At 45.8% G+C, this 25,630-nt stretch overlaps 1 protein-coding gene and 1 long non-coding RNA gene across 2 annotated transcripts in view; one reads left to right on the forward strand and one right to left on the reverse strand.

Moving 5' to 3' along the window:
• ZBTB10 (zinc finger and BTB domain containing 10) overlaps positions 1-12,618 on the reverse strand; it is a 395,712-nt gene extending 383,094 nt beyond the window's left edge. Inside the window, exon 1 of the mRNA XM_078687110.1 lies at positions 11,162-12,618. Coding sequence (XP_078543236.1) covers positions 11,162-11,878 — 717 coding nt within the window. The 5' untranslated portion in view covers positions 11,879-12,618. The remainder of the gene's footprint in view (positions 1-11,161) is intronic.
• Positions 12,619-12,784: 166 nt separating this feature from the next.
• LOC144828712 (uncharacterized) overlaps positions 12,785-25,630 on the forward strand; it is a 169,951-nt gene continuing 157,105 nt past the window's right edge. Inside the window, exon 1 of the long non-coding RNA XR_013610519.1 lies at positions 12,785-12,918. This is a non-coding gene — a long non-coding RNA (uncharacterized LOC144828712). The remainder of the gene's footprint in view (positions 12,919-25,630) is intronic.

A 25,630-nucleotide genomic window follows, 5' to 3' on the forward strand; every position in this document is an offset into this window, starting at 1 on the left:
AGTGTTGCTCATGGCGATAACGGCAGGGAGAGCGACATTGCCAGAGATAAGGAGCAGCTATCCGCGCAACCAAACTCAACTTCAACTATTGAAAAACAGCACCAAGGCGGAGACCAGGTGCCCGGCAAAAGCAAACAGGTACTGAAATCCTCTATAATGGGTAAAGATATTAAAAATTCATCTTCTAAATCAGTTAAGGCGGGGGTCAAGCAGGTAGTTAAAACTGGGCCCCTGACTGAAGACTGTCTAAGTGAAGAAAGTGAAGCTGGTTTGCGCACCGCAGTGACTACCTCTATGAGCGAGCTTCAAAAAACCACTCTACCTACCTTACCCCCAAGCCCTATTCAGGAAGGGTCTCAATCCACATCTAAAGTCCACGCTACCACCACGACGACACAAGGGGGAGTGCGCCAAGGGCGACTGATCCCAGGGTCAACGCTAGATCACTCGGGCCAAGCCCCACATAAGGGAATTAATTCATTCACAGCACAGGACGTAGACCCAAGAACTGTCCCCCTACCCCAGAATGAGACAGATGAGGCCATCTCGACAAAAACCAAGGTGGTTACCCCTCCTGAAAAACAACTAGAGTCAAGCTCGTCTGCGCTCGTCCGCGAGCGTCCGGGACTAGGGGCTGGGGACTCCGCTAGCTCCTACATATACACATCCGCTGACTTACAAGCGCTACGTCCAACTAGATTGATGTGTCCTCCCATTCCCCACAACACGGCTAAACGAACTGCCCATTTAGGCATAAGCAACACTGTCATTTCTACAGCCGACTCCGCTCCTGAGTATGCGATGCTCACTACCACACCCAGCACTACTTGTACATTTAGGTGTATATACTTAAACACCCGTTCTATGATCAAACATCAAACGGATATTTTTCTGTTATTAACGGATTCACATCCTGATATGTTGCTACTGTCCGAAACCTGGCTTACCCCGGACTCTCTACCGGACATCTTAGCAGCTCTACCAGCAGACTATTATATTCTGTCTGCAATCCGTCCAGGAGGGAAAGCTGGGGGAGGAGTAGCCATTATTGTTAATAAAAAACACCAACTTAGACAACTGTCATCTCTGCCTCTGCCCAACACAGAAAATGTAGTTGCTAAATTGGATACCCCTAATGGAACACTTGTACTGGTGCTATTGTACCGTCCACCGCAATATATGGCCACATTTCCTTCTACCCTAGCTGAGTCACTGGCTCCTTTGGTCACCAACCATTCTAAACTTCTTTTGGTTGGCGACTTAAATTTCTGGTTTGACAATACAGCGCTAGACCTCCAAGCTGCAGAGACGAAGGAACTTCTTGATGATCTCAATTTGACACAATTCATCCATACTGAGACTCATCAGAAAGGTCACAGTCTCGACCAAATTTGGTCTTTGAATCTACCTATCTTCTTAATAGATATACAACCTTGCAGCTGGTCTGATCACCACTGTATAAGCTTTTCTTTCCAACTAGATAAGAATATCCAATTTAAGCTACAAACCTGCAGGACTATCAGGAAATGGACTTCCATGGATATGCCCATGTTCTTAAATTTTTTAAATACTTCCCTTCCCCTAGAGAGTACTAACGTGGAGGAGGCTGATTCTCGATTTAAAGAATGGCTTTCCTCTGCGATTAATATTTACGCTCCACCCACACGCCTCTGCAGCGCTAGGAGTAAGGATGCACACAAATGGTTCACTCCTGAGCTAAAAAAAATAAAATTGGAAGTGAGGCAACAGGAAAGGGCTTGGCGCTCTCAGTGTCGCCCTCTAGCTAGGGCTACTTACTGCCTAGCAAGAAAGGCATACCAAAAAGTACTTCTAAACCATAAGACTGCCTATTTCTCATCCAAAATTTTAAACTCCACTAACAAGTCGAAGGAAATCTTCAGGATAGTGAACGACCTCTGTAATGACGAAAGAACTTGTCCTCCGGTTGTTCCTACACAAGCACTATGTAACTCCCTGAATGATTTCTTCAATGAAAAGATTTTATTGATCAAACAGCACATCTCCACACTCCCAATGTGTGCCCCTGTGGATGATATTTCTTTTAATCCCCTAACCTTACATTCTTTTCCCCTTATCGATTTGAAAGTCTTTTCAGAGCTATTAGCCAGAGTCAAATCTGGCTCCCCTATGGATGTCTGTCCCCCTCAAATTATGAAGGAAATTGGTCGTGCCATTCCCAACAGTATGATGTCCCTGCTTAATAACTCGCTCATTTCAGGGATGGTTCCTAGTAGCTTCAAGCAGGCCTTACTGATACCCCTCACGAAGAAACCTGGTGTTGATCCATTGGACCTTACGAACTACCGGCCTATATCCCTGCTGCCCTTTTTGTCCAAAATGTTGGAGGCCCACGTTACCAACTGCCTCTCAAATTTTGTGGAGGAATCGGGCTATTTGCAACCCAACCAAGCAGGATTTCGGCCTGGCCATTCTACCGAGGCAGTCATATTGGCTGTCCAGAACACCTTGAGGTCCAATGCTGACAAAAACCTTCACCAAGCCCTTGTGCTCCTTGACCTGTCTGCTGCATTCGACACGGTTGACTATTCCATTCTGGTCAACCGTGTCGAACAGGCAGGCCTTAAAGATTCTGCCTTGGCTTGGTTGAAATCGTTCTTATTTGAACGCACCCAGTCTGTCTGTCTTGGATCTTTTTCAGCTCCTAAACTTAATTCCTTCAGCGGGGTCCCTCAAGGCTCCTCCCTATCCCCTTTATTATTTAATTTGTATATGCGGCCCCTTCTTTTTGCTTTAAGTAAACACAAAGTCACTGTATACAATTATGCAGATGACCTGCAGTTAGTCTTTACACTCAATTCCCCAAATGCTGTGGAGGATTTTCAAGTTACCATGACCCTAATCCAGAATTGGATGTCTCTAAATCATCTTAAATTAAATCCGGGGAAAACCGAGCTGATTCTGCCCGGTAAGAGTGAAATCGGTTGGAGCCCTAATTTTTGGCCCATGGACATGGGCCTTCCCCCAAAGAAATCACAAACAGTAAAGAGCTTGGGGGTAACTATTAGTGAGGACCTCTCCTTAAAATCTCAGATCGGTACGGTGGTTTCTTCTGTTTTTTTCCAATTGAGAAAAATCAGGAAAATCGCACACCTCCTCACCCACTCTGCCCTAATCCAGGTGGTCATGGCCCTAATCCTTTCCCATATTGATTTTTCCAACAGTCTCTATCTAGGCCTACCTATAGGCCAACTTAGAAGACTGCAGTACCTGCAGAACCAAGCCGCGAGACTGATTTGTAACGTTCCCAAATGGGTCTCGATCAAATCTGGTTTAGAGACCCTGCATTGGCTTCCTGTGGCTCAAAGAGCCGAATTCAAAGCTGGCTGCATTATTTTTAAGGCTCTGCAAGGGAAGGGCCCTTCCTTTATTAAACAGCTGATTGGCAGATACGTTCCTTCACGCAGCTTGAGGTCAGCCCACAAAGACCTACTTGAGGTACCTCGCTTTAAGAAGAAACGACAGGGAGGCAGTAGTTTTCATTTTTTAGCAGCAACCCTGTGGAATTCTTTGCCGCCCGCTCTTAGGCAGTGCAAGGATTTTCTTGCCTTTAGAAAGGCATTCAAAACGCATTTATTCACACAGGCATATCTGAAATAGAGACTTTCGTTTGATCCACCCTTGTTATGTTTTTTTATCTCTTTCCAGCGCCAAGAAGCCTTTGGGCGTATGCGCGCTTAATAAATTTTAATTAACATAACATAACTAGGGACCGAAGCCCTTATGGGGGAAACAGATGGAATAGCTGATAACGATACGGATATCGACTTGGACTTGGACTCCTATGAAGACTACGAGGTTGAATCCGACGAGGTCCCCATCGATAATAGATCTAACCCTCTGGTGGGGTGGGGGGGGGTATGCAAGGCAAAAAATAAGCAAAAAACCAAAAGGGGGGGTAAAGTGTGCAGAACTCCAACGAGACTCAAAAGCAATAATAGGCAAACGCAAAGAAAACCCCTACAAGTTAAGAGCCCACCGAGAAAGTGGATAGAAGCAAAGGGCTTAGTAAAAACCATGGCGTTAAGACTCTCAGGGGCTAGCCCCCCGGACCCTATGGCTATTGGATCCTCCTCCTCAACCGAAACAACCCCCACAAGTACCTTATTTAACACTATTAGTCCACAGCCGCCTGAGCAGTCAGCGGAACCAACTGTAAAGGGATCAGAGGACTTTATTACTCTCAGATCACCTATGACATTATTAACACCCGTAGGAGTCCCTGTCAATGCGGACATGGCGGCCACTGCCAGTAAACATCAGATGCCACCTATCGTACCCAGAACAGCTTCACCAGTAAAAACGAGTCCTGAGGGCGCTCATTTAGAAGCGCCAGGACCAGCCTCGGGATTTGCAATGACTAATCAATCACCTTTTGATGAAATATTACAAATATTAAGTAGTACACAGGCTGAGGCACAAGAATATTACCTCCAACTGAGGGAAGATAATAATAAGATGCAGTCCTCTCTCGTTGAACTCACGGCTAAAATCGGTGGTATCACACAGGAAACAATTGAGCTGCAGCAACGGGTGGTGGAGGTGGAAGAGTCGACCGCTAAGGTGGCTGCGGCATCCGAGAAACACGATGATCAGATTTCAGGACTTCAAAGGAAAGTCGAAGATCTGGAGAACAGACAAAGACGCTCTAATCTGAGATTATTTGGGATCCCGGAAAAATCAGAGGGCTCAGACCAGAGGGCTTATGTTGTTGGTATACTCCAGAAGGCCTTTCCCGATTTGGCCGACTGGGACTGGGATTCACAGATCCAACGGGCTCATTGTCTGCCATTAATTCAGAGAAATAAAGACTCACAGTTCCCCCGTCCATTTTTAATCTATTTTGGAAACTTTCTTTTGCGCCAGGCAGTTTGGCAGAGAGCACGCCCTAACTCTCCAACTTTGGTCGGTGAGATGTCGCTTTTCACTCGCTCAGATTTAAGTAAAGAAACCATGGACAGGCGATGGCAACTCCGCAAACTGATTGATCCCATTAAAGCCTGTGGCGCTCAGATATTCCTACAAGAACCTGCGCGTCTTAAAGTCATCAAGAGTGGGCGCACATATTTCCTCAACGATATTAAGGAGGCTCAAGCTTTCTTAGCCAACATTAACTCTGATAAAAATTACAGACAGATTTATAGAGAGATTAATAGTAAAGTCATGTAGTGATCTCTCCTTATCCTTTCCCTCTTTTCTCGCTCTACCTTTCCTGTTTTTCCTGGCTCCTTTTCTTTTTTCTTGTTTCAGGGGGTCGATAAACAGATGAGGTGACCGGGAAGCTTAAGATTTAATGTCTGGAGGGTTAACTGTAATTTGCTGATGATCAGGTTATTTGTTCTTTTTCTCGTGCTGTCCTTGTGTAGCTTTTTGTGTAGGACTTTGTCACACGACAGGGAAGGGGGGGGGGTCGGGGGCTGTGGGGGCGATCCTCTATCCAGCTGCCTCTCCAACGGCAGCTGAAGCTGAAGGGTGGATCTTCCCCGGCTGGGGGAGATACCGGGGGGGTAAGGACCTTCTCCGCAGGTCATGGTGGGTGGCTGAGGGGAAAATAGTTAAAATAAGTTTACAGGCTGACAAGGATCTGTCTGAAGATGGACTAGACATGGACATTATAGTATTGAATGTGAAGTACATCAGATGTAGTATTAATTGTTTGATAAATCGAGATTCTACGATGTTTTTGCTATTTTCTTTTGCTTTTTGGTATACATTATTATCACCGTTTATGGTTAATTGGGAGCTGGGACCGATGTTTTCGCCATTTAAATGCATGAAATAAAATGCTTAGCCTGGAATACAGCGGGATTGAATAGTAAAGGCAAAAGATCTCTGGTTTCTGAAGAGTTAAAATTATACAAGCCGCATTTTTGTTTACTATCAGAAACACATCTCATCTGGAAAGATAGGAAATTACTGAATCAATTAGGATACGAAACTATGGTTTGCTCTTCCGCCGGGACATCTGTAAGAGGGATTGCTATACTTAAGGACCGGCGAGTTAAGACCGAAGTGATGCAGACTGCTTATGACAAGGATGGCAGATGGGCAATAGTCCAGTTTAAGTATGAAAACAATATATTTGTATTATGTGCGGTGTACGGATCAAATAGAGATGAACCAATGCTTTTTGATCAATTGAACATTAAACTTCTGGACTGGGCGGGGGAAATTATAATTATGGGTGATTTTAATTGCATCATGGATTATAAATTGGACACGACTAGACCAAATAGCCATCAACGAATGCATAAGACCAGGGCAGCCATATCAGATATATGTCGTTTACATAATATCAAAGACGCCTGGCGACGACTACACCCAAACTGACCTGGGTACACTTATTACTCGGCACCCCATAAACTATGCTCTAGATTAGATATGGCTCTAGTTAGCGACAATCTATTAAAGACTTGCTCTATGACCCTCTGCCCTCGTATTTCCTCCGATCACAATGCCATAATTATATCATTCTCTATACCACATAGCACAGCCCCCTCTAGAATGTTTTCCTTTCCCAGATATCTTATCTCAGATCTATCCTATATTTCGCACTTGAAAGCTCATCTTGTCGAGTTCACCAACATTAATAAGAACTCGGCCTCGTGCTATGTAGTATGGGATGCCTGCAAGGCAAGTATAAGGGGCTTTACACAGGCTTATGTGCTTAGACAAAATGCTGAACTTAAGCAGCACCGAGCTCTGGTAACAACGCAAATAACTAATCAAGAAGAGCAATTGGCCCTAGCACTTCTACATAACCGGCCAACTGCTATGGATATTAATCTTAAACTCAGTGCATTAAAAAATGAGGCAAAGAAAAACTTCTACCAGAAACATAGTGCCAACATCCACAAATATAAAATAGCGCAATATGAGGGGGGGGACAAAATTGGCCGTATTTTGGCCTATAAAGTGGCTGAATCTAGAGCAGGTTCCTTAATTTCTAATATCCGGGGGTCAGACAACAACATATATAATAAACCACAGGAAGTGCTAGAGCAATTTGCCAGCTTTTATAAAACCTTATATACCCCAGAGAATCAGCCAGATTTCGATCTTATACGGGATTACATTGATGAATATGCACCGTGCTATGCCGATAGATCTTCGGACAGAGAACTCAAGTCTAACCTAACTATGTTAGAGCTACACCAGGCTATTAACTCCTTGCCCGTGGGTAAAGCTGCAGGGGAAGACACTATTCCGCTAGAACTATACAAGGCCTGTTTACCCGAACTAGACCTGTTACTATTAGAGGTTATGCAGTCAGCAGGGACGAATGGAAAAGCACCTAAATCATGGAATAGGGCGAAAATAATATTTATTTATTTTTAAAAAGATAAACCAAAGGAAGAGAGAGGGTCATACCGACCAATCTCACTAATAAATACAGATGCTAAATTATTTGCCAAAATTCTTGCAAACAGACTGGTACCCATCATGCCTCAACTTGTTAACATACAACAACACAGTTTTATTTCTGGGAGAGACACCACCTCACATGTAAATACGGCCATTACGGCCTTTGATGTCGCAGAAATAGAATCCACCCCACTAGGCATGATCTTATTAGATGCAGAAAAAGCATTTGAGATCGAGTGGGGTGGAACTATCTCTGGAGCACGCTGTCTATAATAGGGTTCAGGGGAAAGTTTTTGAAGGGCATACAGGCTTTATACGATAACCCCATTGCCTGCACTAGCTATAACGGTCTAAACTCCTCAGATTTTCCAATTCTGCGTGGCACGCGCCAGGGCTGCCCTCTCTCACCTCTTTTATTTGCCCTTTCGTTGGAACCCTTTTTAATGGCCCTTAACTCCCAAAACTTGATTGTCCCTTTTAGCTCTGGCTCTCAAGAGCTCAAATTAACCGCTTATGCGGATGATATTGCCGTTTATACACAAGATATAAACGAGGCCCTAAAAGGAATCAAATTAGAGGCTACTAAATTTGGGAAAGTGTCTGGCTACAGGCTCAATATACAGAAGACGCAAGTTATTGCTAATCATTCCCCCTCTACGGCTATTCCAGAGATGTGCAAGGTAGTTACTTATCTTGGGGTTAAAATTACGGCCCAAATACAAGAAATAAACCACATCAATTATAATGAGCTAATTAAATCCACGGCTTTACTTTTAAAGAAATGGCATAGGTTGCCTTTGAATATCATCGGCAGAATTAATCTTATTTAAATGAAGGTATTACCTAAGTTCTTATACTTATTCCGATCTATTCCGTTGGCATTGAACAACCGGTTGTTTCAACAACTGGATGGCGTTTTAAATAGTTTTATTTGGGGTTATAAAAACGCAAGAAGATCGTTGAAATACCTGAAAAACACTACGATCGAGGGAGGGCTTAATTTTCCAGATTTTAAGTTGTACTTTTTGTCTTCGTTTTTTTACGATTACGCTCCTTACTTTATAAGGAAGGAACCATATTTTCTCATCATCTCATGTTGAAGGAAGAATCAAACATGTTTCTGTTTAGAGCAAATGATCCCAACTATTTCAAGAGGGTAAGGTTCAAGACGGCCAGGGATATAATAAAGATATGGAAGAACCTACTGACATATTGCAGGACCTCATTTTTTCACCCAAAGCTTCCATTATGGGGCAACCCTGGTCTCCCAAGAGTATTTTCTGATAATATTAATAACATATGGGCTGGGAAGGGAATTAATACTCTGGCCGATTTATATGGCCCACAGGGATTTGCTGACTTTAATCTGCTTAAATCTATATACGATCTACCGGAAAATGCTAGATATAAATATCTTCAGATTCATGACTTTTTAATTAACAAAAAAAAAAAGATTCGAAGTATTACAGATTGTGACATCTGGACTTGCTTATATTCCCAAAAAAATAAATCAGTTATTAGCGGGGCCTATAAACTACTATCAAAATATAAAACAAACGACTTGCCTAAATTAATGGAAAAATGCGGGGCCCAACTCGGCTCAAATGTTACTCTAAAACAAATAGAGAACTCTTTGTCTAATATGAACAAACTAGTTAGATCTTCAAGTCTTAGGTTACAACAGTTTAGAACAACCTGTATTCTTTATTACACTCCTGCAAGAATCTCAAGGTGGTCCCCTAATCCTGACTTTACAGATCGTACCAAATGCCCTAAATGCTCAGAGGCAGCCGCCAATCTAGTTCATATGTTATTTTCCTGCCCCAAGCTTAAGACTTTCTGGGAAGAGGTTCAAGATATCTGTAGAATTAAGAGGATTGTGCTGCCCACTTTTACCGCTCCCTTAATCTTGCTAGATTGTCATCTTTCTCCAATTCCACAGTCCTCCCTGGTAACCATACTAATATCCTGTGCTAAATTAAGTATTGCAAGAGCCACCTACCGCTTGGGACTGGTGGGCTTTAGTAATGGAAATATATTCCATGGAACTTGCCTTAGCAAACATAAGAGGTGGCAGGTCACTGGCTAAATTCGAAAGAAATTGGGGGACTTGCTGCTTAACATAACATGATATGATAATTTTTTGATTCATCACGAAATTCATTAGCTGCTTGCTCGTGACGATTTATAAATTTTTATGTACATGATCGTCTGTTTTTGATGATACTCCCTGTGTTTTTCAATCACATATCTATCCGCTGTATAATTTAATTTAATATAATCATTCTTTGTTTTTCATGTTTTCAATGTCCGGGATATATATATGTATATATGTAGTTTTTCTGTCTTTCCATGTCAGCCTGTTTGCAATAAAAAAATTAAAAATAAATAAATTTTAAAAAAAGATACTACGTCACAACAATCTTTAGAAGAAATGTATCTTGAAACCAAACAGAGTGGCATGTCGGGATCTTAAAACTGTAAACTAGGAAATGATCAAATGTCCTAGTAAGGTTAAGAAAGGGTAATCTATATTCACATCACCAGTTCAGGTTGTGACGGTGTCAAAAGGTTATGTGCTGTTGGACAAAAAAGGGATGGTGGTGGAAGATGGCTACTATTCAAACTCTCGCATCAACAGACAAGAAAGATCATACAAGTCAAAAATTGCCAACATTATTAATTACTTGATAATTCACATTTGGTTTGTCTTAAACTCTGGTTCTACGGTCAGGAATGTTAGACTTCCTGTTATGAGAGCTTTCCTCAATCAGATACATTGAATCAGAATCCTCTATCTTTTACCACTCACATGTGCAGATGATTCCCAAGAGGTTCTTTTGGATCAAGGTCCAAGTGCTGGGAGAAGAACGCAAAATGACATGAACACCATAACCACAATTTCTCGCAATGTTTCCATGCCTGTAAAATGCAAATACTTTTCTTCTTCTCTAGGTATATTTTGTGCTTTGTTAGGGAGAAGAAAATGTAATAATATGATGTGTAGTTAGTCCTTTAATTCTTTACTTGCCTAAATGAACATATTGCGAAATGGTTTACCTTTAACTTGTTGGCCAGTGGTCGTCCACCCACTCTGTGGGTTGCAAACGCTTCTGCCAGGCAGATGCGGCTGGAAGTCATAGTGCATCACTTTTGGACAATAAACTTATCAAAAAGTAACCTTTCTGGTTTGTACCTTTGTACTACTTCGCAGTGTAGCATTATAAAGCCTGTTTTTGTCATCTCGACATCTGAACTTAAACAAAAAGGAGTGTTTTCAAAGGTCTACCTGTTGATGCACAAGAGCCACACAGAACACAAGCCAAGATTCGTTTGGAAATTAAATACCACATACATATTGGCTAGACAAGACAAATGAAAGCTTTATTGATGGCTGTCAAGTAGGTCTATTGGGCGTTGACGTAAGGATGGAGGGGGGAACAGGATCGTAGCTGACCTCTTGGGCTACGCAACTTAAAGGATGTGAGACATACGTGGTAATGCTATGCACACATCCTTGAGTGAAAGTAAGACGTGTAACAAAGTTAGGGAAACTCCTCGGGTTGCGTGGAAGGGCCGTAAAACACCGTTGGTAACTGACAGGGCCAGTGTGACAGGAGGCAGCTGTGTATGGGGCGGGCGCCTGGAGGTAAGACAGATGACAGCTGGATATTTACATAGCAGGACAGCCTCCTAAAAGGAGGACTGGGGGACTGAACCCTGCATCACAATGGAGGAAACAATACCCTGCACCTACCTGCGAGTCGGGATCCTTGAGTCGGTGCTCGGCCGAAAGGTGGTGCCTCAACAGCAGCGGCCGCTTGTAGTTGCGGGTGCCCTTGCTAAGCTCGTCGCGCCCTCCGCCGTCCTCCTGTCGGCACCAGGCACAGCCCATAAGCCCCGTCTCTTGGCTGAAGCGCAACCACGGGAACTCCCGGAGCCACGAGTCCTGGAAGGAGCCGCCGTGCAGGCTGTGCAGTAGCGATTGCGGCCGGGCAGGAGCCAGAGCACGGCGCCGCACCGGCTGCTCCACCGTTGCCTCCACGTCCGGCGCCCCGGCATCGTCGCCGCCATCCCCGGAGGGTCGCCCGCTGAGGCCGCTCCCCGGGCTGCCGGCCTCGTCCTCCTCGTCGTCTTCATCGTCCTCATCGTCGTCTTCGTCCTCGTCGCTGCTGCCACTACTCAGCGAGCCCCCGTCCTCGGGATCCTGTCCGGTTCGGCCGGTCGTCAGCACCTCGACCTCGTCCTCCTCATCGTCGTCGTCGTCTGGGCCCTCGGGCTCCAGCTGCACCTCAACCTCCTCCTCCCGCAGCCGCCCGTTCAACTGCCGTGGGGGCCAAATGGCTGGTTCCTCCACTGGAACAGCCACCACGGCCGGTGTGACCTCGGCAGCAGGGGTAGAGAGCCCGCTGAGACTGGTGCTACCCCCGCCGCCCCTGAAAGCCAGCGTCCGGCGATTTCGTTCTTCCGACATGTTGTGTCTTGTCGATCAACGGTCGCCCTCGGGTCCTGCCGCCCCTGCTCACCGGCCGCAAGCCCCACTTTACAACGTTCGAGAATCCGAGAGCCCCGAGACCGCACAATGGGGAGCCCCCCCCTGCCGGAGCGCGCCAGGGGGGCAGTGTCCGCTTCAGACAGCGCAGTGGGGGTGCGCGCCGTTCTCCTCCCCCCTCCTCAGTCAGCACTATTCGCTTTAAGCCCCCCTCGGCGCGCCGGCGTCACCATCCCCCGCGCGCCCCACTCTCCCAACTCTAGGCCTCGGCCAAGGAGGTCGCGGATGGCAAATGAACAACGGACTATGCCCACAATGCAACGGGGCGGCTCGAGCTGGCCGGGTTGGGGTGGTGGTGGTTGGGGGGGGAGGAGGCTCGCGCTGGGAGAAGGGGGGCGGGGGGAGCACAGCTGGCGAGTGTCAGGTTCTGGGGCGCCCTGCACGCGCACACCTCCCCCCTACGCCCTGACGGGCGACGCACGGGGCCGCCGGGGCCCTGCTGGTGAGGGGGTGCGCCGCCCAGTCCAGGTGGGAGGGTTGTGTGCGCTTCTCCGGTGACCGTGTACCCCCGCAAGGCACCCCGAGCGGGCGGCCCGCCCTCGCCGCGAGGCTCCGCTGGGCATGGCCCTGGTATGAACCCTGTCATGTTGGCGGCAGGTGTGGTAAAGGCATGTCCTGCAGGTCTCCTCCCTCTGCTCTGCCATGTGGAGCTTCGAGCCCAGCCCTGTGCTCCCAGACCTGCGCAGGTAACTCGCTCTGGAGCCCGCACAACAACGGGCCGCCTGTGCTTCATGACAGCACCGCGCCTAGCAGCTCGCTTCACTGAAATTCTAAGGCGACTGTGACACCGAAGGGTTAACTTACTGCCTGAATTACAGTCAGAATGTAGACATCCCAGCATGCACTTCTCGTTGTAAACACCACACGGGAGCAATTTGTGCACTATGGAGTTCGCTCAAAAAACAGAGGGCAGACTCATGTGATGTGAGGAGCAGCTTTATTTTTAGATGTTTCATGGACAAGTGAGTACCTTTCGCCTTTTATTCAGACATTACTTGCATCGAGTCCATTTACGGCAGTGTTTTAATAAGCAAGTATAGGTACGTGGACGTTTATTTTAACGACCAGATGAGCTTTTTAGTGTGACACGTACCGGAGTGCAGGTACTTTATGAAATTCACGACGATTTGAGACTTCTTTGTAGGTGCACGACAGTCCTAATATTTCCGTTCGGCGTGGTTGAGATTTAGAAATTCAGCGAGGTTTCAGGTAATTGTAACTACTTATGGGATATAGTGGTTATTTGTAGTTTTTTTCACGGGTAATTTGTGTAATTATTCTAGAATCACATACGCCCTGCCTATGAGTTAGGTGTAGTCGAAATTTCCCCATGCCAGGGTAAATAGCTACGAAATTTATGGACTCGTCTGATCACAAGCTAAAACAAGCATTGAAAATGCAATAGGTCTCGCCTTTGATTAAGTTAAAACCATTTGCTTTGCTAATGGTATTGTATTCTAGGTTTGTATTATTTATATTATACACGAAATATTACAAAGCTAGAATACAATACCATTAGCAAAGCAAATGGCTTTAACTTAATCAAAGGCGAGACCTATTGCATTTTCACTGCTTGTTTTTTTTTTACTATAGCGTGAAATGCGCCTGGAGAACGGCCATCTGGGGGCTGTGTGCTTTTGATTCTAGCATAAACTGCGAATGAGGACCGGCCATCTATTTTTTTTTTCTTCATTATAGAATGAACTGCGCCTGGAGACCGGTTAATTGTGCGCTGTACAGTACACTTACATGAGGCTGGAAGAGAAAGGAGACCCAAATTCATGTTTCTGGGTAGATGTAGGGAGGAGGAACAGTCCAGTGAGAGATAACCGACACTCCCGAAATATGCCCGGTTGTCTAGGACCCTTGCTTTACCCACCCGCCAATGTGTGACTTTACTTAACTTTTCAAGAACCCGTTACGTACACTATAAGGTTCCGTTGCGTTCCCGCTAAATGCCCCCGTCCCTGAGATGTGAAATGTTGTGGAGCGTTAAAGAGATCGAATTAGAGGGGTGTATGGATACAGAATGTCAAAAAGGAGGCAACAATTACCATGTTTCATTGGATTTACTTTAGTCAGCAAAAACAAGTCGACCGTTCTAAATGTTATCAAAATATCCTATAGGTTGTAGGAATACCTACGTGTGGTGAGCAGCCGTTGAGCTGGGTGTGGAATTGTCAACAAATGGCCCCATCTTTAAATAGCACTTAACCCATTTGGCTATTTGGGTTTCTACGATAAGGGAACTGTCATACAGGATCACACAACGTGCCCCAGCGGCGGAGCTGGGATTTCTTGCATAAACACAGTAAAACCTGAAACTAGGATTAGTAGCGCCCACAGCGCTTGGAAACTGGGTGACTGGCAGGACAGTGTTTTTTAAAACCGTAAGTAGGATGTGGATATTAGACACTTGACTTCACATACTCTGATTTCAAAACCACTGTTGAAATGCACACATTATAATACACTATACACAAATGAGGGTAATAATAGGGGAGTATTTAATGACCTAGCATAGCTGTGGTCCCCACATTATAATACATACAGCACTAGCTATCATAGTTTGTCCGTTTCTAAGCTCTGTAAACCATGGCATTGATATTACCGAATTTAACGGTATTGATTATATTGACCTCTGAAGAATGAACAGTTCGGATGGTCTTGTGAGCTGTAGGTCTCGTATGCACAGATGTAACCTGGAGACACCCGTTGCCGGTCTGGGAAGCCTTAGAGAGATCTGAGGGGACTTTTGAAGGGAAAATATCTCTGTAAGAATAACACAGGAGCAGGTTGACAATACAATATGGTTGAATGCATTAGTCAGCTGGGGAGATCAGCCAGGCTCAGCAGAGACTGAAATCTGATGTCCAACGAACAGTTCAAAAGCAGTGGCTTATATACGCTAAAACCACAAGAGAAAAAGTTACATGCATAGGATTTACGTCACAAATGAGTAGATTAAAATCAGCAGTTACATGAATTTCCTGAAAACAAAGCACATATAGATATGGGCCACATGGCCTTCGCATCTCACATTGGCGGAAACCTCCTTAGTGGTTTTCCTGTTCTCATACGGTATTAGTAACTTTTTACACACATCTGTTTTCATGTGAAGTAATTGGTTATATTTTTGCCTAACGGTTTTTGACCATGCTTACCTGACCTCTGACCTGTGGTTTCATCCTTCATGCCTAGCATTGTGTAAGTGTGGCATGTGGTTTTCAACTGAAGCAACTTATGAGTAGGGGCAAGACTTGCACCTGTGTCAGTTAATCATGTGTGCGTGCTTAATCTATATGTTCAAGCATTAGTAACACAGTTTCAAAAGACATGATTGACACCTTCCAGCTCAGTCTCGCTAGCAGATGGGCTTATGGTTTTTGTAGTTCCAACATTTAAAACACTACTGGTTTCCCGAGTCTGGAAGAAGATATGATCTACGCTGCATGCAGTAGCTTATCTTTGTGACTGCAGGACATTTCCTGTCCTTTCAACAAACTATGTGACCTGATAAATTCAGCTAAACTCATTGTCCCTGCAACGTGCATTTTCTGCAACGGGCAGTTTCTGGGCTATTTCTCGTGCAGAGGCCTGGGCCTGTATTTCGACTGAGGCCTAAAGCTGCTTTTAACTTGGAACTTCTGCATAGAAGTTGCAGGCCTTAACTCTGTATGTGTTTGCTCAAAATGTATCCTATTTTTCCCTATATCAGGACATATAACCATGGTCTCGGACAGGAGTCCGATTTAGTGGCCAGCGGTGCCTGGGTTGTGTGCATTCGGACCAGCAAATTAAATTCAACAGTTTCCCGGGCGGGCAGGGACGGGCATGCAACCCTGTCCTTATCTTCACCACAGCTTCAGAGACCAGGCGGCGCGCGCTCATAACTAATATGGTTACATCCTGCACCTGACGGCCGAAATATACACATACTTCAACATACCGCCAGAGCCTCCGAGCGCGAAATATACTGATATTTAAACCGCACGCCCTCACAGCGCCAAAACGTTCACAACTGCCTCAGAGGGGCCTGAAATGTTCACACGTGTATGCAAAACCGCCTCAGCCCCAGCGACTCTAAACCAGCAACGTCACAGCCTGTGAGAGCCGAACAGACACACATTGACAAACACCCACACAGACCCAGAGCCGCCCATGTTAAGTTTACGAACACGCCGAGCAGCTCGATGTTGAAATAAATATGGTGCTCTCACTTACACTGAGCACTTTCAAATCACCACAGATGGTAAGAAATATTCACTGACACCTCTATATATAGACAGTCAGTTTCTACGGAGGCAGGCAAACTACTCACCATTGACACCAAGCAGTGCCGCATGACTACGAAATGTGCTCCTATGTGTACACCGAGCACTCGACCCAGAAAACAGCTGGCCGTGTCCACCCAGACACCATCAGAGCCCCAGGGAGTGGCCATGTTGTCAAGCAAAGTGCACCCGTGAGAGAAGCACCCGGGTTAAAGAACAAGCAGCACGCGTCAGTTATAAAAATCTAAAGACGTCCACTCAGCCGGCTGCCCCCCTGCCACTGAAGCGAAGGTCTCCTCCAGGGTGAAATCAAGAAGGGCCCGCCATTATCTCTTGTATTTATGGGGCCATGAGAAACACATGGCCCCATAAAGATAAGAAAGTGCTTTGCGACAGACGAAAAGGAGGCCACCGAGTCGGCTTGGAGGCGAAAGGGCGTCCACAGAAAACCCTCATTTCCAATGGCAGGCCACCGTTTAGCATAAACGGGGACGCCAGCCAATGAAAATGAGGGGCGGGGCTTAAAGCCCTATTCTGAAAGTCCTTGTCAACAATAAATCTCGCGAGGCGAACAGCGCATGCGCTGCCACGCCACTCGAGACCTAAAAAAATCACATGTGGTGTTTTTCACCTGCTAAATGGTCCATATCCATTTATCGCAGCCCTGATACCGAGTGAGCCGGGTGCTATTTATGGCACCTAAAAAGGAAGGATACCATGAAGTTAATTATTTATCGGGTACGATAAATAATACCTATCACAAGTTTTTGTGGAATAGCATGCACATTTTGGTGCTTACTCCACCAAAATCCACATGGTATGGTAATTTCCCTACACTTTTGTCAGATTAAATTTGGCAAGTTTGACCTGCTGAAATGTTACTAAGGGTAAGATATTTAACACACCCAGTGATTACCAATTACTCTAAATACCACCCAACTCAGATTTCTGTTTCTTGAACAAACTGGTTTACACAAGGGTCTGAACATTCTGATAACATTTTAATCAGGGCCTGCAAGTGATCTTTACCTTAAACAAAAAGTAAAGTATGTTGTAAATAACATCCGAATTACAAGTATGAAAGGTCATTGAAAACCAGTGGAAAATGCCAACTTAATATTCCGCCAGTCAAAATCAGGTGGTAAAAATTCTGTAGAGTGTAGTCAATGAAAGAAACGCTGAAAAACAATACAAAGACATGAGACTAACAAATGCTGTGCTGTTTGAGTTAGAATAAAATCGTGTGCACCTGCACAAAGGGCCAGACCTATATTAACAGCCTCGAACAGATGAAGCTCTCACAGGTTGATTGCAGCAGCTCACATTTCTATTCCACGGTACGCTATCATGGTTTCACCACTGGTAGTTTACTATGAAATGCTATTCCAGATTCCTCAAAGGGGGAAGGGAGCACATTGCTTGACTTCGCAGCACACAGTTTGCTTCAATAAATTGTGGTAAGTGTGGTGCATGGTAAAACTTTCTTCAGTTAAAAGTCTTTCATTTTCACCATGGTTGATGTCAGCAGTGCTGTGTATCATTAGACACATGTTTCAGGTAAATTATCCTTCATCAGTAGAGAGCAAAAAGTTCATTTTAAAGGTGGTGGAAATGCCGCCCACAGTCTTCTTAGGTCTCTGTATCAGTCACTGACCGCTGGTGCAAGCACACAGAGTTTTTCACCTCACCAGTTCAAGCGATCCTAATCCAACAAAGGGGAAGGGAGCAGGCTGCTTCACATCCCAGCACACTCTGATTCATTGTTGTACATGTGGTGCATAGTAACACTTACTTCAGTTAAAAGTGTTTCGTTTCACCATGGTTGGTGCAGCTAGTGTTGTGAAAGTTGTTGAAAATCAAAGCCCTTCGCCCTTCAGATGCCCCTGTCTAAAGTGTCGAGCACACTGTGGAGAGCAAGCCTCCTCCCTCTCCTGAATGCAATGAGGGCAACAAATAAATTACTCCATCTTTGTCCGACGACAGTGAAAACCTACTGGGGATGGACTGCAAACTTTTGAACAAACTTGTCACCAGGATCACATTTGTCTTCCGCCTGCCGTGATCCTCTTCTACTGCTCAGATTCCGACTGGAATTGGGCCCTTGTGATTAACACCCTATATGCGAGGGAACGCTGGACCGCTAACATGAGCCAACATGCCTTCAAGTAATGTATTAAAAAGTGTCTGTTCCTTTTTTCGCTTCAGGCTGATATGGACGTGCTGGTAAAACGTAAGCATACGTAGGCTATCAAATCTTAACAATCAGCACTTCCCTCTTCATACTTGTCCTGCACGTATTCAAAACTTCGGAAAGCAAGATTCGTGCCCTTAGCCTTGAACAATGGCCGTTTATAAAAAAAACACCTTGCCAGGTGGCGTCTCCCTTCGCAAACAACAATGGGCAGGGGCTGCAAAGTATATGATGAATCTTTTAAACATATCGTCTTCAACTGCCCAATTTTACTTGAGGATCGAAAATCTCTCCAGAAGCTGGAATGGAATACATTGGATATTCACACGTGCTGTGGGGCCATCCCTTCCCTCAACCCCAACAACACATCTTCGAACATCCTGTTGGCTAAGTATGTCCCCTTAGCCGCTAAGAAGCTGTGCTCTCTGAGGGTTCCATCGAGTGGCTCCGGCCTGGAGGGGTCTCCAAACCGGTCCTGGAGGGCCGGATCCATGCCAGATTTTTAAAATAACTACATGTATCTCAATGGTGATATCCAAAAAATCTGGCATGGATCCGGCCCTCCAGGACCGGTTTGGAGACCCCATCCCAATCCTGAGGCATTCTGTTATGTTATGGTATTTTAATCTTATAGGCGCACAGCTACCCAAGGGTTTCCTGGCGCCACCTATCAGGAATAGAAGTAACAAGCATTTACAATGCAATAGGTCTCGCAGCATTAAAGTTTGAGTTACTGGCATTGTAAATGACAATGCTTTGCATGCATTTTTTTTAAATTTGCAATTGGTATATAAACATTGTTTGTGAATGGTTAGCTGTTGCTTATGCTAAGCAAAGTTGGCAGTAATATAGAGTGCTAGTCTTGCTTGTTATAAGCATGCTGATTTAAAGGGCTCTGATACCTGCGGGTAAAGTTTGCGCTATATAAAAGTGAAAACTAATAAATAAATATGAACGAGAGTTTGAGCTATTTTTTATTGTAATTCACATTACCTTTTATTTATGAAACATAAATAAAAGCCATTGTCATTTACAATGCCAATAGGTCAAACTTGCGTAAATGCGAGATCTATTGCATTCCAAATGCTTGTTTAAACATGTGTTTGCATTGTTTATTAAGGAAAGCCCGGTTGCCAGTCCGGCCCTGCTTGTAATGATCATCTTCAGCTGAAGGTCTGTCTGAACAGCACGTGCTCCAGGAGCCTTTGCAAGAGGCCATGGTTAGGATCCCTTCTCACTGTTGAACTGAGAGCATCTCAGAGCCTTGCTCATGGAGCTCAGATACCCTCCTGCCAGGATTCTGCAGCATTTGTTTTGGATGGCATATCTTGTAAATGATTATTCAGGGCAAGGACAGACTTTTCAGGCGCTACACGCGGTACTACTTCCCTCAAGGCACTGTTAATCTGGCTCGGCGCTCCTCTCATATAATTTTGGGTGAGGGCATTTCAAGCCAAGATAACTTTCCACTTCTCTGTTACCAACAGACTTAACACTTTACCAGCGTCTGGTGAGGAGTCGCATTTTTTGGGTTGACCTTAATATAAAAAACTTATATTGCAAGCGGCAAACCGAAAGTGTGACAGTGAAAAGCTACTCCAGGGTCTTCGTTTTCAATGAGCAGCCACCGCTGTGACACGGTCCGCAGACACCGCTCCCTTCACAAGGATGCCTCACTTTTCACCATCACCACTGCACCTGAACACAGCCCATCCTTAATGAGAGCGTGCAGTGCAGTAGCACATTCAGAAAAGCGGCTTACTACCAGACCGAAGCCCTCAGAGCCGACCCCTGCTGGAGGGCGAGGCCACGAACCGGAACACGGGGCCGGTGACCTCATGGTCAGGTCGTCGAGCTCTTTATTGCTGCTGCTGGTGCTCAAAGAACTGTGTGAGGCCTGTGCAGAGGCCACAGAGAGAGGTGCGCCTGTGCATGTGGTTTCACGCAGATTGTACGTGCTGGGCTCGCACAGCGCGTGTGGGTCAGTGTGTGTGCGCGTACCTGCGTTCACAATATACAGACTGGTATCCAAGTCAAACACCACCATCCAACCAAAGCACTTGGACCTGACTTGAGCCCGCCCTGCATGAGCTGCAACCACCCCATGACCAAAGGCCAACTCAATGGCGACGAGTCACTCCTGCCCTCCTCCTACACTCCACACTACCGAAGCCCTCCTACCCTCAGATGCCTGCGCAATTCAACGACTGCCTAGGACCCACGCGCCACCAACTCACACAATCAATGTGGGACTCACACCAACACCGAGGGGCACATACCGCAAGGATGCCACACCGGCAGGCGAGCATGAACCAAGCCCCTGGCATCGGGCTGCCAGCTGGGCCCAAGATCTACACCTCCAAACAGGCGTGTTAAAAAACACAACACACTACACACGTAAATGAAGACTCGTAACATACAACGCCATCTAACGCCAGGCCCAACCCAGCCCCCTGTCCACGAATCCCAGACCATGTATCAATGTTTAAATTACAAAATGACTGTTGTGCGTCACAGAACACTACAGTCTGCCAACAAACAGCAGCAAAACACCAGACTAGCAGCAGGCGAGCGCTAGACAACTACCAAATTTTTCTGCTCATCATCACTCACGACACAAAAACATGCCCTAAATAGCCAAACAATAAACACATACACTTCCAAAAATCACATACTTCATAGTATAGCGCTATCTGTCCTCTAAAGGAGCGTCAGCGCCTTCTGAGTCCATGAAGCGCTAGAATTGCCAAATGCAACTTTGATGCAAGCAGGGACGTCATATAACTTAACAAGACCGTGGAGCTGAAATTGCACAAGCCCTTGAGCAAACACATCCCCCACCACCAAGATGTGACCTACAGGTCAGCAGGGGTTCAGATCCCGGCAAGGTCAATTCAGCCTTTCTTACAAACTCGATGAATACCAAACATTAACCAGTACTATTTTCACACAAATAAAGTTCCAAGTAAAGGGCTACAAATAAATCGCCACTGAACGAATTTGAAAATGCCCTCAACCATTAGCTGAGAAAGCAGAATGCTTTTATTTGACAGTTTTTTTTCCTCAAAGCACAAAGGCTAACCATTCGCGTCATTATTTCCTCTGAACCCCGACCGCAACAAAAGGTGAAATTGTGAGCAGTTCAGAGAAAAAGTGACAACCAGGTCCCCTTAGGCTCGACCTGTGGTCGGGAAGCAGAGGTAATAAAAAGCACCGTGTGAATGCCCTTTGGGAGGACTCGACAGCAAACACTGCAGATATGATAACTGGTGGTGAAGTAAAATGTGACTGCGTCTGACGCCTGGTAAAGGCACATCCCCTCAGCCTGAGTCGGGGTGGTGAAAGCAGTGCCCCCCTGCGTCTCTTCCAAGTCTGAACATGCACACACACACACACACAAACGTATCCAGTTCCCATTCACCAAACAGCCATACCCCCCTCTCCATGAGAACGTACCTACCCAGAGTCACCAACAAAGACAGTCCCCTAGACAAACTTACTCCCACCCACCACCATTACTGGAACCCCCATGCCCCCAACACAGCCACTTCCTCCATGATACCCACACTAGCGCACGTGGACCAAAGTAGGCAGGGCCATACCGAGGTAAATCAACACGTGTGCTAGGCACATATGTCATCGATTTGGTTCCATGTCTCAGACGGCAATGGTGGGCACAAAACGATGGAATGGAATGTAGTCGCGACTAATTACTAGCGGCTGAGATTAATTCAGGCAGTCCACTCCCACCCGTCACTTTTTTGTTTCCTTTGATCAATCAGCTACCCCGAATTGGTCCTTCGGTTCCCCTAGAAATGACCTTGCAATCTCGGGTGTCAGGGGTGACGAAGGCAGCGCAATTAGGAAGTAAATGTGGCTCTCGGATGCCTCTGTAGAGTCTATGGTTTCCAGTCCTTGCCCATCTGGTAATCTGGCCCCTCGACGTAAACACGAGGCTATTCAAGGGATAAAGGTGGGACAAAGGGGCAAGCAGATGACGCCATCGGCTGTCTGATGGTCCCTGATGTCATTTTTTGTTACCCCCAACTTGCGCTACCCCTGACATTCGGACGCACTGATATACCACATGAATAACCCCGTGAAAGGGGGGGGGGGGTATTGCCCGGTACTCACCCTGCCCAGGTACAGCTCATCCAGTCGGTCGTCGATCCACTTCTCCACGTCCAGCCTTTTTTGCAGATCCTTGCTGTCATATTTGACCGTCACTCGGGCTTGGCGCTTCTGGATGCCCCCGTGGCCCCCCGGGGACCGGTTACCCCTGCACGGGGAGGAGTGCAGCTTGCCCACCTCCCGCTTCCCCAGCTTCTGGGCTGTCATCGGATGGAGGAGACGGTGAAGTGACGCACCTCTGCTCTCCTGGTTCTAGTTCTTAAGTTACCTTTCCGGGCTTTAATCCAGTGCAGATGCCCGATACTTTATGAACTGTTGGATGTTGCTGTAGGACGTGCACAGCTGAGTGCAAGGGCTAGATGAGGGCAGTCCGGTGAGGAGGGCGTCGTCCAATGTATACTCCGGGTGTATTTAGGTTAAAGGTTCTGTGTACTGAAGGTGTAGATGGAATACCACGCAATTACTCTATGTCTTCACGGAGCCCTGCTCGTGAAGGCGCTATGAGCGTGCGTCCAGGTTCGCTCCTCTGTTTCCTCCCTAACCCGCTGCTCTATCCATAGATCTTTTCAGCACTCATCGTGGTCTGCTCCGCAGCCTGTATTTACAAGACGTGCGCGCGCACTCAAAAACAAAACCTAGCGTGGGGGCGGGACTTCCGTCTTGTGCGCGAAGCCCGTGCCCATGGAGTGCCTGGCCCGAGGAGCAGTGGTGACGCGGGGATCCCATGCCCGAGGGAGAGCCCCGCAGAGGCTACAGAACGCCGGAGTGGCGGTAAGTGGGCCTTAGTTGGGGGGCGGCAGGGGGGTGTCGGTGCGCTCGTGTGTGTATGTGTACGCGTGTGTGTGTATGTGTGCGACGGCGGGGGGGTGTCTCTGTTTGTGTGCGTGTGTGTATGTGTGCTCCTGTTAGTGTCTCTGTGTGCGACGGCGGGGGGTTGGGAGGGGGGGAGTCTCTGTATGTGTGCGTGCGTGTATGTGCGCTGGTGTGTGTGTGTCTCTGTGTGTGCGCATGCGTAAGCAGGTGGAGGCGTGCCTGTGTATGTTTGCGCTTCCCAGGAGATGGCCATGGTGTGCGCGTTCTCGCGCGCGCGGCCCGCTCCGATCGCCTTTTGGAAGATGCGCTTGGCCAGCTCTTGTCTCCTGGAAAGCTGAGTCGCTCACTATAGGTCTCTGGCGAGACCGTGCTTTCGCGCGGTTAACGCCACGAGACCTAAAAAGGAAAAGTTGTACATATTAAATAGCCAGGTTTTTAAGCACTTATGAAAATTCTCATATATAGTTTCGGTTCGAAGTGACATAGGAAGGGAGTTCCACTAGGAGGGACTGTTAATAAACAGGGAAAACAGGGTAGGAGCTAACACACACCCCTGTCTAACCCCTTTAGAAACTTCCAGAGCATTACCGGTATGTATACCATGGCACACTACGCTTCTACTTTTGGGGCATTACTGGTGTGTTTACCATGGCACACTACACTTCCAGTTCCAGAGCATTACCGGCGTGTATACCATGGACACTATGCTTTCAATTCTGGAGCATTACCGGTGTTTACCATGGTACAATAGGCTTTACTTCCTGAGTATTACCGGTGTGTATACCAAGGCTGTGAGAAAGTGGCTCTATATATACTGGACATGAAGTACAGTGTGTATAGAGTCCACCAACCCCAGAGGTATAACAGAGGTAAAAGTCAGAACTGACCTTACTCTCCAAAGTTGTAGCATGGTCGAGCAGTAAGGCAGTACCAGGGGACAGTGTAAAGCATTTGTTGTACACGCTCAGTCAGCAAAAGGTTTCACACACTCAAGGACTTATATCCACAGATATAGCTGTTTTATTTTTAGAACCAACAGTTATAAAAAATATACTTTTTTCGTTATGAGTACTCTCATGTAATTACTTTGCCAAGGAGCAATAAAGTTTGTGCACACCATTAATACAGTATTGACAGTAAGCAGCACAATCCTAAAACACACTATAGCATTGAGCTCAATGAGTTTTCCACATGTAAGTACAGTTGATTACTATACAGATTACTTTAGTAGTCCCAGGACCAGATCCTAGGTTCAGTCCTGGGGTCTAAGCTGAAACCAGATTAGCAAAAACATTTTAGTTACTGTAGTGAATTTCCCTGAATATAAAGCTGTTTTAAAAGTTCACACTTAGAAACTTTTCAATGTAAATCTGACAATGTTATTCAATGGGAGAAAATTCAGGTTGCAGGTAAAGTACAATTGCGTTACTTTTGTAATCCAGCACTGGTCTCCTGTGGCCAGCACTGGGGTCTTAACTTAAAACAGGTAGGTAATTGCGTTTCAGTATTTCGCATGATTTTTAAAGAATATTTCAAGTTTTCTAAAGTAGACAGAAGAAATTTAATAGAAAAGCAGACAATGAGTTCCTATGGAGAAAATACAGATTACTAGTAAATCCGGTACGGGTCACTTTTACGGTTCAGTATTGGGCTGAAAGGTACGGTACTGACTTCTCCCTGATCACAGGTGAGTAGTTCGGAATTCGGCTGATTATATATGAATATTTTCAGTTTTCAAAACTTCACACTTAGAAGAAATTTCATAGAAAAACAGTCAATGGTTTCCTATGGCAGAAATTTAGATTACTAGCAGACACGGTTGTGATTACTTTTGTGGTTCAGTACTGGGCTACAAGGTACAGTACTGGCTTCTCTCCTGATTACAGGGGAGTACTTCAGATTTCGATATTGGGCTGATTTTAGGTGAATATTTTAACATTTCAAAACTTCACACTTGGGAGAAATTTCACAGAAAAGCAGATAATGGTTTCCTATGGCAGATATTTAGATTACTAGCAAAAACGGTTGTGATTATTTTTGCGGTCCAGTACTGGCTACAAGGTACAGTACTGGCTTCTCTCCTGATCACAGGTAATTCGAAATTCGTTATTCGGCTGATTTTGGATGAATATTTCAAAGTTTCAAAACTTCACACTTGGAAGATTTTTCGAGTCAAACCAGTCAATGTTATCCAATGGCAGGAAAGTGAGTCATCGGTTTTCAGGTGAGTACTCAACTGGTGAAGTTAAGGTTCTGGGCTTAGGC

Source organism: Lissotriton helveticus, chromosome 4_1 (genome assembly GCF_964261635.1).
Source record: "Lissotriton helveticus chromosome 4_1, aLisHel1.1, whole genome shotgun sequence".
Classification (NCBI taxonomy): domain Eukaryota; kingdom Metazoa; phylum Chordata; class Amphibia; order Caudata; family Salamandridae; genus Lissotriton; species Lissotriton helveticus.